This window comes from Gossypium arboreum, chromosome 9 (genome assembly GCF_025698485.1).
Source record: "Gossypium arboreum isolate Shixiya-1 chromosome 9, ASM2569848v2, whole genome shotgun sequence".
Classification (NCBI taxonomy): Eukaryota; Viridiplantae; Streptophyta; class Magnoliopsida; order Malvales; family Malvaceae; genus Gossypium; species Gossypium arboreum.
The window spans coordinates 88,344,908-88,358,488 of NC_069078.1; the positions used below are offsets into that span (position 1 = coordinate 88,344,908).

At 31.7% G+C, this 13,581-nt stretch overlaps 1 protein-coding gene across 1 annotated transcript; it reads left to right on the forward strand.

The window, feature by feature from the left end:
* Positions 1-1,493: 1,493 nt before the first annotated feature.
* Positions 1,494-3,526, forward strand: LOC108455249 (pectinesterase-like). The gene is made up of 2 exons (XM_017753830.2): positions 1,494-2,638; positions 2,729-3,526. Exons 1-2 carry the CDS (start codon positions 1,654-1,656, stop codon positions 3,427-3,429), a joined length of 1,686 nt encoding a protein of 561 aa, XP_017609319.1. The 5' UTR covers positions 1,494-1,653; the 3' UTR covers positions 3,430-3,526.
* The last annotated feature ends 10,055 nt before the right edge of the window (positions 3,527-13,581 follow it).

The window sequence follows — 13,581 nt, forward strand, 5'->3', positions numbered from 1 at the left end:
CGGTGGCCAATGTAACTTTTATGATCCAATCATAATGTCCGGTTTGAGTTAGGGAAGTTACAGTTACGGGTGAAAATTTCAAGCAATTGGAAAAAGATGGAGTTGAACAGGTGCTCACGAGAGAAGATGGCTAGAGACAATTACTGCTAACGGCGGGGAATTGGAAAAAAAATATTATTGACAAGCAAGTTTTGTCGAATATGAGTGAATATGTTGAATTATGGGTTGGTGATGGTAGAAAGTCAAATATTGAAGGGGACATGAATGGGGTGACGTTGTTTAGTACTGATAGCATGGGTGTAAACGAGACTATTAAAGTGGGAGTAAATAACTGAGGCAAGGAAAGTAAGTGTTGGCAAGTCCAATTTCAAGATGGATCGGATACTAGCGGTGGGCCATTCAGATGGGAAGAAGGTTACGTTGAAATAGCTGAGGTGATGGGTGGAGATAATATAACTGCAGGCAAGGAATTGGTTGAAATTACGAAGAGGCAATTGAATAGGAGTATATAGCCAAAGGAGACAATAAAGTTTTTTTAGTTACAAAATAGGAAGTTAAGTTTAAGCCTCAACCAAAAAATCAAATACATTATTTAACACTGATCCTGTAAAAAAAATGTCCTGCACTATTAAAAGTGGCTGTGTGAAGACGTACAACCCAATTGCCCAATCTCTAACCCCTTTAGACATCACATCTACCGCCATGTTCGTCATCCTTGAAGGAGGCAGCAAACTTATTTAATAATATGATTTGAATTAAATATATGTAATATTATTGTACCGCATTAATATTATGATTATAGTAATTATTATTATTACAATTTCAACTTATGAACAGGTTTGCTTTCACTATAAAGAATGCATATTAACAGTCAAAATTTAAACATATTAGATAAAATAAATTTTAAATAATTTTACATAATAATATTTTAATTAAAAATAAATTTGAGTAAAGAAGAATGCCACAAAGAATGAATATATACATTATTATATTATATTATTTATGATATAATATGATATTATTTCTTACAAATGTTTGAACAACATTAGTTACCATTTAATCCACAAAGCTTTAATTTATAAGTGTCAAAGAAAATAGTAAAATACGAAAGTTAATTTTTGTGGAATGTGAAAAGATTTAAAAAGTGATATTTAATTTACAATTTAGCATTTAAATTAAATTTATATATTAATTATTTCGATACTTACAATATCAATTTATCTAAAAAATATTTTACTCAAACATTTATAAATAAAAAGTATATAAATTACATCCTAGCATTAGCCTTTTTTTAAACAACTTCAAAGTCAGAGATTTTAGAAGAATAAGAAATCGAAGATTAAAACACCATAGTTTTATAGAGCGATTAATATCCATGAAATATAAACAAATTCTCACATCCGTAGGGCACTCTCCACCGTGAAACATTTTAAACTAAATATGGCCATTTTTTTGGTTTTACCTAATTCCTTTTTCAATATAAATATGGAACTTCAATAGCATATTATTCAAGCCTTTGCTCAAGGGGCCATAAGTGATAAGCAATAAACAGCCCCACAACTTCAAATAAGGTTTTCTTCTTTCTTGCTTTCTTTTCTTCAGGGGAAAGAAAGAGAGAAAAAGATACTTTTTTTGTAAAAAAGTTGTTTAAAAATGGCAAATAATGCTATTATTGGTATCTGTGCGGTGTTCCTGGTGGCCATGGTGGTAGCCGTGGTGGTGGGTGTTACACACATAAAAAACAAGAACGATGGTGAAGAGATATCGAGTTCGAACAAAGCTGTGCAAGCCTTATGTCAACCCACGAATTATAAAGAGACATGCCAGAAAAGCTTGGCGTCGTCAAATTCTAGCGACGTTAAGGAGCTGATGAGGACAGGTTTCCAAGCCGGGCTAGTCGAGATAAAGAACGTGTTGGCCCATTCAGTGACGGTCCAAGAGTTGATCAAGGATGAGAACAACAAAGCCGCACTTGGTGTTTGCCAAGAGGTGTTGGACTTAGCCATTGATGACTTTCAAAAGTCTTTCGACATGCTAGGGGAATATGACATGAGCAAGATTGGAAAATACCTTTTGGAACTGAAGACCTGGCTAAGCGGTGCATTCACGAGTCAACAGACATGTATAGACTCATTTGCGCAATCAAGTAACGAATCATCGCAGAAGATGCAATCAATCTTAAAGACTAGCATGGAGATTACTAGCAATGCTTTAGCGATGCTTAATGGGTTATCCACCATCGTGAAGGAACTTAACATTCCAAACGTCGGTAACGTCGACAGCACGGGGTTCAATCGTAAGCTTTTGTCGGCTGAGGATATGCCTGAGTGGATTAGTCAAGCTGACCGGAAACTCCTTCAAGCAAAACCAATGGATTTGAAGCCTAACGTTGTGGTTGCTAAAGATGGTAGCGGGAAATATGATACTATTAACAAGGCATTGGCTGAAGTCCCCGTGAAAAGTCCCGATCGATTTGTTATTCACATTAAGGCTGGTACTTACAAGGAAAAAATCAACGTGACCAAGCAGATGACGAATGTTGTATTCATCGGTGATGGCCCAACCAAGACCGTCATCACAAATGACATTAGTGTCGCTAAGAATCCACCGGTTAGAACATACCGCACTGCAACTGTTGGTAAGCAGTATTATAGACATATATAAGTTTTAGTGGTGAGGTGAGGTGGCTAACTAGTATATATGTATGTATGTTTGTGAAATATTTTAGGCGTGGATGGGGCTGGTTTCATGGCCAAGGACATTGGATTCGATAACTCAGCAGGACCCGAAGGTCATCAAGCAGTGGCTTTTAGGGCCACTGCTGATAGGGTCATCATGTTCAACTGCCATTTCACTGGGTACCAAGACACTCTTTACGCTCATAGAGAGAGACAGCTATATACCAACTGTCTCATTACTGGAACGGTGGATTTCATCTTCGGGGATGCGGCGAGCATTTTCCAGAACTGTATGCTCATCGTGAGGAAGCCAGGGCCTGGCCAAAATTGCATGGTTACTGCACAGGGAAGGAATGATCTTGGAACAAACTCAGCCATTGTGCTTCAAAACTGCACCATCTCGGGCGCCCCTGATTACATCCCAGTGAAAGATACGAACAAGGCATACTTGGGGCGTCCCTGGAAACAATTCGCTAGGTCTATCATAATGCAATCTCAGATCGACGACATCATTCAACCAGAGGGTTATGCCCCCATGACAGGCACCATAGGAATAGACACTTCTTTCATTGCCGAGTTTGGAAACAGGGGACCCGGTGCCGATACCAGCCGTAGGGTGGCTTGGAAAGGTATAAAAAAAATAGATATAAATGAAGCCAACAAATGGACTCCTCGCGTCTATCTTGAATCTGAGACTTGGATTCTGAGTTCCGGCGTTCCCTATAGTCCCGACATGGTCCCTGGAGTCTAAACAGCTTATTATCAATACCAACGCCATTAGTATGCTTATTATCATATCATTGTTCTAATTATGTCATTTTTACTAATTAAGTAAACAGTTTTTTTAATCTTTTATCTATCTATGTATATATGTTGAATTTATTGGTTTCGAGTTGTTGTTTCCATTCACTTAATAATGACGTTTACAAAACCCAAAAATTAAGTCAACGTTTAAATATTATTGAACTTAATTTAATATATATTTTAGAAGGATTATTTGGATTGATAGTGTTGTTTTCTTGATGTAGACACCTTACTTTAAATAGATTTAATAAAATGATTATTATCAAACTTAATTACAAGATTTAATAAAAAAAATAGTTTATTAAGTAATAATTACTAATATAATATTAAAAATTAATAAAAAAATCAATCTTATTTTATATATATATATTTTTATATATGGATTTTAGCAAGCATCCCGCTTATGGAATCAAGGATTTGATCAAGCGGTCAATATTTTTGAATTTGAGCAAAACATATCAGAACATTGTGTTTATAAACATTTAGGGGATGAAAAGGTGGTCTTTCTCGTTCTATATGTCAGGTGAAATTCTACTAGTTGAGAATAATGTAGGGATATTGTCATCGTTTAAACTATGGTTAACCCAATAGTTTAAGTGAAGGACTTGGGAGAAGCTAATTTTATTCTGGGCATTCGAATCCTAAGTGATCGAAAGAACAAAGTGATAGCACTATCGCAAGATTCATACATAGACAAGATGTAATAACCTATTTTTCAGTGGTATCAGAAATAGTGGTTTTGGGGCCACAAATCCGACGAGTAAGTTTATAAATATTATCATTTAATATTTATGAGTCAAATACGGTTTTAAAAAGGTTTTTGATTTGGTAATTTATGTTATATAAATGATAAATTAAGTTGAAGTTGTAAAACCCTAAAGTCAAGTAGTTTTAGAAAATGAGGTATCGGGACATCGTTTCTATATATCAAGTTGTAAATATTTTTATAAATATTTATGGAGTGTTATTAAGGTTGTATTAAAGTTTCGTTATGAAATTTTAATATTTAAAAGGTTAATTAGGTGAAAAGGACTAAATTGAAAAAGGTGTAAAAGTTGAATGATATTAGTTAAATGGATCTAATAGATATGGAAAGGTAAATTCTTGGACCTGGATGGTAATTGTACCATATTTAATGTGAGTGGATATTGTAATGACCTGAAATTCACGGGCACCGGAAAAGTGAGTTATAGGGCCTCCATCTTAGTGAAATAAGTTCGAAAATAATTATTAAAAATATTTATGAGCCTAGTGGTGTGTCTAATTAGGATCTAATTAAGTGAATTTAGCTTAATTTAGAGTAAGTAATAAAAGGATTAAATTGAATAAAGGGTAAAAGTTTAATTATAAAGCAATAGAAAATAAAAAGGATTAAAATGACAATTAAGCCATTGACTACAAATGAGGTGGCATATTGGTGAAATAAAATCAAAGATTTTTTAGGTTTGATATATTATAATGATTATTATTATGGTTTTATATTAAATTGTTATGATTATTTAATTGATAATATATTATAAATAAATTAAATAGAAGACAATTGTATGGTAATAAAATATACATGTGTAAGAATTGTATGGGTACATTTGTAATTTAAATATTTAATTACTTATAATTTAAGTATAAAGATATTTGTTAATTAAATAATTAAATTATAAGATTTTTGGTATGAAAAACAAATTAAATAATGACATTTGTAATAATATGAATATATACATTTGTATTATAATTATGTATTTACTTAAATTTTAAGTTAAAGATATTTATTAATTAAATATTAATATTATAAGATTTTTATTTGTTAAATAAATAAAAGAAAGACAAATGGATGGTAATAATAGTGTACAAATGTACAAAGATACATGTATACAAATGTGTTAATTATATTGTTATTAAATTAATAATAATATATATTAGTTAAATGATAAAATAAATAAGTAAAATAAATGAAATAATAAAAGAATAAAAAGAAAGACAAAAGAAACAAAGAAGAAACAGAACAGAAGCATTTCGAAACAGGGAAAGAAAAGAAAGAAAGAAAAGGGAAAGGAAAAACTAGGGTTTTAAGGTTTGAAGCTTTAAAAGGTAAGTCAATTAAGTCCTTTTCTCTTAATTTTGATGTTTTAGGAGCTTTGAAACAAGATTTTGATGAAATTAAGTTGATAGTTCAAGAGTTCATATGTTTCCAAGTAGGGTTCATGTTGGAAAAATTATGGAATTAGGGATTTAATTGAATGAATTCTAAGTTGGAATTGATTAAGGGATTAAATTGTAAACTAGGCTATAAGTTTTATGTTGTAGGGACTAAATTGAAGAAATTTCGAAATTAGGGAAATATGCTGGAAATTTTATAGTTAAATATAAGTTTAGACAAAATTTGAATAGAAAAAGAGAGTGAATTGGATTAAGAAAATAATTAAGTTTAGTTAGGATTAAATTGGGAATAAGGTAGGAGTTGTTTAGAAATTTAATTATTTATTATAATTAGTGCTGTAAATAATAATGTAAATTACTATTATTTTCAGTAGCCAATAAAGAACCTGAAGCATCAACATCGAAAGGAAAGGAGAAAGTCATCGAGGACTAAAACGGAGAATTACGGTGTGTATTACTATAATTCAAATTTTAATTATTATTGATTGCTGAAATTTTAATTGTTATGTATGGTAAGTAAGGCTTGAGGTAAGTATGTGATTATTTGAAAAGTGTATTGATTGAAAAATAAATAAATGGTGACAATTGTATGGTGTTGATGGTATACACTTGTGTGAAAATTAATTTGTATATGAATTAAGATAATAGATATTTGAATTGAATGAGTATTGAAAATTTTTGTGTAAATTAAATTGAAATTAGAAAAAGTAAAATAATACCCTATTAACTTGTCGGACTAGATTCGATACAAATGGCATGCCATTGGATTTGTGATGTGATGAAGAGATTGTAGTTCGGCCAAGAAGATGTTTCTATTATTATATACTTCAGTTTATCCGAATAGACATTTAATGCCTTATTGGTGTGTTTGGGAGGATATATTATACCGGTGTATTATGGAGGATTTACAATATTCCGGGTGTGTTTGGGTTGGATATTCTGGTGTGTTTGGGTGGAAATCCGCGTATCTGTCATAGTCCGAGCTTTGTTAATAGGGTAAATAATTGAAATGAAATTTTGAAAATGAGATTATTTGTTTTAGTACTATTGAAAAGTACGAGAAAGAATGTATGAACTAAATTATGAATTGAGTTAGTATGAGAAAAATGAATTATGAATTTAAGATTTATGAAGTAAAATAATTATATATAAAAGTAGTTTAAATAATTATAGAATTTATGGTTGATGTTTGTAATTTATTAATATTAAATAGTCTTGAGTTATAGTAATACCACTGAGTATATCCATACTCAGTGATGACGGTTGTTTCGTGCATGCAGTTAGTAGAAGTCAAGTGTCCCGGCTCAAGATCCGAACAATCCCGACTCCAACACAAACTTGGTGTTATATATTTTTCTTTTGGGTAAAGGTGGCATGTACATAGGTGTTATTTAGTCACTTGAATATGTATATTACTTTGGGTAGTGAAGGATGAATTATAAAATTTAGATGGTTAAATGAAATGGTAAGGAAAGTACATGATATTTTGATATATGAACATTAAGTTGTTAAATGAATGAAGTTTTTAATCAATTTTGAATGATGCTATGATAGTTATTAAATTAAAATTTTGTTAATAATATAAATATTAGTATATGAATGTGAAATATTGGTGTTGGTTGTTTTGGTTTGAATTTACAGGAGGTTTAGGTAAAAATAAGTAGAAATGCTGCCGAAATTTTTATAAAAAAAAAAATTGGAATACTCGAACAAGTCCCGTTCTACTTTTAATACGTGTTTGAACTTCGAGAGTTCAAGATAGGGACTTAATTATTATATTATACTATGAAAGTTATATTAATTGTAAATTATTTGTAAGTTGTCTGATATGTCCGGTAATGCCTCATAATCTCGTTCCGGTAACGGTTTGGGGTTAGGGGGTGTTATAGATATTCTTAGGAAGGTTGCATGGTAAATCTTCTAAATTTTAAAGGTTATAATATAATTAATTAATATAAACTAAAATAACTTAACCAAAAATTATCATCTTCTTCCTTCTTTCAAATGCTTTAACCAAATGGTTATTGTGGGTGATGAAAACCCATTCGGCCAGTTTTTTTGGGGTGCTTGGTAAGCTATTTTCACCCATTTCTTTTAATTTTTATGTTTTTGAGATCGTTGCAACTAGGTCTAGCTAGTTTGTACCTTCGATTTTGAAACTGTTAAAGATATTGAATTTTTCCATTGAAGAATTTTGTGAATTAATTTGAAGTGTTGGTTAGTATTTAAAAGTATTTTGTTAAATAATTTTTGATGAATTTCCCGATTAGGGACTAAATTGTTAAAATAATAAAAATACAGGGATTTTATGTGAATTTATTTATAAATATGGGCTGTATTGGGAGCTATAAACACTCAGCTAAGCTCAAAATTGGGTAAAAATGGTTAATCTACATGTTTTAGGTTCAGGGACTAAATTGAACAAAAGTAAAATGTTAGAGACAATTTTGTAAAAATGTCAAAAATGACTAAATTGCATAAAATAATTTTTTTTACTATCTATATTAATAAATTGAATGAAATTATTAATTTAGATCAAGATCGAGTGGAAAATCAATGAGAATAAAAAATTACCAAAATGCCCATGTACTTTGACATTTCTGCAATTTAGCTAGGTAAATTTGTACAGTTAGAATTTAACATCAATATGAATTTTTGAGTAGATTAACATGGTACAAATTATATATTTATTTTTAATTGTTGATAATTAATGGTAATTTGATATATAATATTAAATTGATGCTCGGTTTGGATTGAACGCGGGATAAAGTACAATAGTGATTTGTGTTTTAGGGGTTTAGAGTGGAGATGGTATTGGAGGGAGATGTTTGTATATTACCCGAGGTTCAGCAGTTGTTGTGAACTCTCGTGTTATACTCTCTGTCTGGAGTGTTTCGGTTGGATTAGCTCTTATGAGCTTCTGTCCGGCGTGTTTCAGTTGGATTAGCTCTTATGAGCTTCTGTCTAGTGTGTTCAGTTGATCTGACTATGCACTCTTATCTGTAAGTTGTTCTTCAAATGAAAAATCTAGGTAAGGTAATATTTTTAATGAATTTGAAAGATTTTTTATTTATTGAATATTGATCTGAACAGAGATGAATTCATCGGTTGAAATTGTGGATGACAGGGAACTCTCATGGTTGATTATTATTGTTTGAACTGTTGTATTTACTTCAGTAAGATTTATCGTTTAATATGTTGAACTTACTAAGCTTCTTTAAGCTTACTTATATTTTTTAATATCATTGTAGATTCTCGGAAGGTTGGACAATCGAATCAGCACTCAAGTCACACTATCCAACTCAATTCGATAGTTTTTGGAATGTTTAATTTAGCTTATATGGCATGTATAGGCTCTTGTGTGATTATCGTTAATGTTTTGGTTTATATAAAAACTATAGATGATTTTTTGTGTAAATGGTCAACTTATATAATATATGAAAATGAGGTATAGTTTATATGCTAATGTGAATGATATGTATTAAAGAAATGTTATGATTGAGATACCTTTGATAGGTATTTTGGATAGGTATTGCTTGAATGAATTGATAATTATTTTGATGAATAATTATATATACTTGTGGTACCAATGAGGGTACATTGGTTAGGCACTTAATAGGTTGGTTTTAGTGTGTTTTTGGCTCGATTAAAGTCATTTTGATTTGGCATTTTGGTTTGCATTTGAGTTTCTTAAGGTCCAAGCAAACTTGAAATGCTAATATTGTGTTTTAATGTTCATTTTGGGTACACATGGTCTGAGACACGGGCGAGTGTCTCAACCTTGTGTGACACACGGCCATACGACACTATCGTGTGTTCCCTACAGGTTAAAGGCATGCAAGTCAGCGAGTTACATGGCCTAAGAGACAGGCATGTGTCACAGTCATATGACCCCTGTAGTCCAAATTTTTCAACTTTTTCCTAAACTTTCCAAATATTTCTGATTTAGTCTCGGATTGATTCTTTTATATTCTTAGAGTCTCAAGGACTCAATTAAGGGACGTTATGAATGTATTTGAATGAATTTAGAATATTTATTGTATTAGTGTATGAATTGAATGGTTTACTGTTTCATTTTTTTAGTAATGCTTCGTAACTCTGTTACGACGACAAATACGAGTTAGGGGTGTTACACAAGATATTGGAGAGCTGTGCTATAACTGATTCAAAGAAGGGTAATCAACCTTCTAATATTGAAATTTCACCTCTCTTTGGAGGATTGTTCTAAGACAGTGGAAGAAAGAGAGAACATGAGAAAGGTTCATTATGCTTCAACAATAGGAAGTCTCATGTATGTTATGTTGTGTATGCATCCAGATATCTATTTTGCTATAGGGTTGGTGAGTTGATATTAGGCGAATCCAAGACCAAGAAACTGGCAAATAGTTATGCATATACTCAAGTATTTACAAAGAATAAAGGATTTTATGCTTGTGTATTATGGAAGAGATCTTACTCTTATTGGATAGACTGATTCTGACTTCCAAACGTGTCGAGATTTGAGGAAATCAATAGCAGGCTGTGTTGTTGTCCTAGGTGATCTACTTAATTTGATACGTCAAACTAAACTCTCTAATACACTTAAGGAGCTTATCTTAAAACAATTTAAGTGTCTTTTATATGGTTTTTTCGATTTTTAATTTTGTTTTTAATAATTTTTTAATTAGTTTCAAGTCATTTCTGACACCCAAATTGGCCAATTGTGGCATGGGAAACCTAACAAGTTGATTAAGTGATATAGGGAGTTGACGGTGGCCCGAACAGAAAGAAAACATCACCTACAATGGGGTATCACGATATCAAAGCATGGAAGTGTAATACCCTTGAAAAAACTGAAATGAAGAAAATCGAGGCTGGCTACTATGACATTGCGGTACCAAGACATCTCAAGACCATCCATTCCCAGATTGTTAGGGGTATCACGATATTCAAGTTTGGGTATCATAATATCGCTGCCTAACGGATGAAAAAACTGGAAAGGCAATTTTATGTCCGACAAACTTAAGTTTATTTTTCACTTAATGGTAAATTAGTCAATGCTAGATTACATAGTAATAGACTATAAATACAACTTTATAAGCCTTTCATTTCAAATTTTATTATTATCCTTACCCGTTAGTTAAAAAATAAGTTACTTGTCCAATTGTTAAGTGTTAGTGAAATTGTCTTTAAAACCCGAGTCTGAATCCCCTCCCTTGCATAATTTTTATCTTTTTTGTATTTTTGCCCAAACCCTAGGTGTTGTCGTCCGATGTTGTAACCCTAGGTACATATTGTATTTCTTTTCTTTTCTTTTCAGCCTCATTTGCTCACCCTATCTGCGTCCTACCTTCTCTCTTCCCATCATTTCTTCAATAATTCTTTTCTCTTATCTTTTTTATTGCCTCCCCTTGAAACCTCATATTTTCTCTTTCATTGACGTCGTCCTAGTTGATCAGCCACCACTACTATTGCCCCTTTTGCTTCTCCTCTCCTTCTCTCATTTTCTCTCATTCTTTTGCTGATGAAACCACCATTCATCTTTGGTCAAATTTTTTTTGCCCTCTGCAAGTGATGAATCCATTTTGTGATTATTTGTTATCAAAGGTCTGAGATCCGCGAAGTGTAAGTTGTTTATTAGTCAAATCTAAATACATATTTCTTTTCTATAATGGTTGAATCTATCAAGAGTCCATGGCTAATTCTCAAATGTGTTATTTTTGTGTTTTTTATTTAAGGTTCATATTCAAATCACTCAGATCAATGTGACATTAAACATTATTTGTATCTTCGTCTTAAGCCGAAATAGTGTATGTGGTGAATCCAAAAATCATATATGAATTGCCATTGTTTTCTCTGATTTGGCCGAACCTTATAAGGTGATTATTGGCTAATTTCTAACAATTTTTCCTTGTGTTAGGTACAAATTAAACTAGATTTAATCAGATCTGAAGCATAGGAGCTGCAGACTAGTGTTAGTACTTTAGATATGCATTATTCAGGTATGGGTCCTAACTTTGTATGTTTGGTGATTGTTGAAATCATGTTTGTACTTTATTGGCATTGGTCGAATGTTCTAGGGCCTTAAAGTGTAAATAACCAAGTGTGTAAGTGCTATAAGTGTTAACCAATTCTATGCATATTGTTATTGGTTGATTAGCTAAATGCATGTTATTACATGTATTGTATTGTTAACCATGTTGATTGTTACTATATAAATGGATTGCAAATATAGCATGCCATTGATTGATACATTGTTTATTGCTTGCATTAAAAAAAAATGTCACTGATTGATACTATTTTTATCGAATTAAATTGTTACACATGCCATTGTTATTGAAATTGTTATTGAAAAGCATGATATGCTACACTATTGGTATACCATAATGCATTGCATGGGGATTGGGATTGATTGATGATGGAGGAGGTCTGTGGAGTACCGGCAGTTTATCCATCATATTATACTGGCAATTGAAGTAATGTTCGGAGTACTGACGGTTTATCCGCAAAGTACTAGCAATTTATCCACAAATTATTGGCAGTCTAATTGAAAAAATTGTTAATGGTGGTTTATCCACATTGAGCCACGACTCTTACTATTTTGGTGTTCGAATGATGATCTCCGGGGAACTTATGGTGTGTAGCAGATAGATGGGTAGGAAATATACATTGTTTTCACATGAGCATGCCAATGTATATATAATGTACTTTTATGATGTCTTGCTCTACTATGATCTAAGAAATGTTGCTGGCTGTATGCTTTACTGTAGTTTGAATGTCTACATGTATATACAATGTTTACTAAGTTTAAAACTCGTGTTGAGCTTTTTACAGTTCACCCCCATAATTTTATCCTTACAGATAATCCTTGAGGTTAGAATCGGACATGACATTTGGAGGTTTCATCTCAATTTTATTTAATAAAGCAATTTAAATTTTACTTTATTTTGTAATGGTTTTTGGGACTGTAATTTTGTTAATTTTGGGTTGTGGCATGGGTTCTTTTTAAGGTTGAATTTCTGCATGCATTCAATTCATTAAACTGAAAAAACCTAATAAATTTACTTAATATCATACTAAATAAGGTTTAAAGTAAAAACTGATGGTTTCAATTTTTCTGATGCGAAACAAGGAAAGGAGTTATGAAAAGCATACAAAAAAACAAAAAGCAAACAAGTTTACCCAAAAATGCCACAAGCAAACAAGTTTACCCAAAAATGCCACAACACATATTAAATTTAGAACCTTAATATTAACTCGACTTAAAATCTGATGTCTTTTATAAATATATGACAATTAATCTAAGTTTTCTAAAAATCAAAAAAATAAATGTTAAGGGAACTGAATGACTTTATTAGGCCATTTCAGTCGCCAATGTAACTTTCAATATCTAATCATAATGTTTGGATCGAGTTAGGGAGGATATCATTGCGGTTGAAAATTTGAAGCAATTGGAAAAATGCCACAACACATATTAAATTTAGAACCTTAATATTAATTCGACTTAAAATCTGATGTCTTTTATAAATATATGACAATTAATTTAAGTTTTCTAAAAATCAAAAAAATAAATGTTACAGGAACTGAATGACTTTATTAGGCCATTTCGGTCGCCAATGTAACTTTCAATATCTAATCATAATGTTTGGATCGAGTTAGGGAGGATATCATTGCGGTTGAAAATTTGAAGCAATTGGAAAAATAAATATTACTATTGACAAGAAAGTGTTATCGAATGTAAGAGAATCTCTTGAATTATGGGCTGGTAATGGAAGAAAGTCAAATATTGAAGGTGACATGAAAGGGATGACGTTGCTTGGTATTGATAACATGGGTGTAAACGAGACAGATGAAGTGGAAGTAAGTAACCGAGGCAAAGAAGGTGAGTGTGCAAGTCCAATTTAGAGATGGATCGAACACTAGCGTTCAACCATTCAAATGGGAATCAAGTTTCCGTTGAAACAAC

Excerpts from the sequence above, each read along its gene's own strand:
- LOC108455249 (XM_017753830.2), top strand. The coding sequence starts at position 1,654 with ATGGCAAATAATGCTATTATTGGTATCTGTGCGGTGTTCCTGGTGGCC. Across the intron at positions 2,639-2,728 it reads ATACCGCACTGCAACTGTTG|GCGTGGATGGGGCTGGTTTC; the intron begins GTAAGCAGTATT and ends GAAATATTTTAG.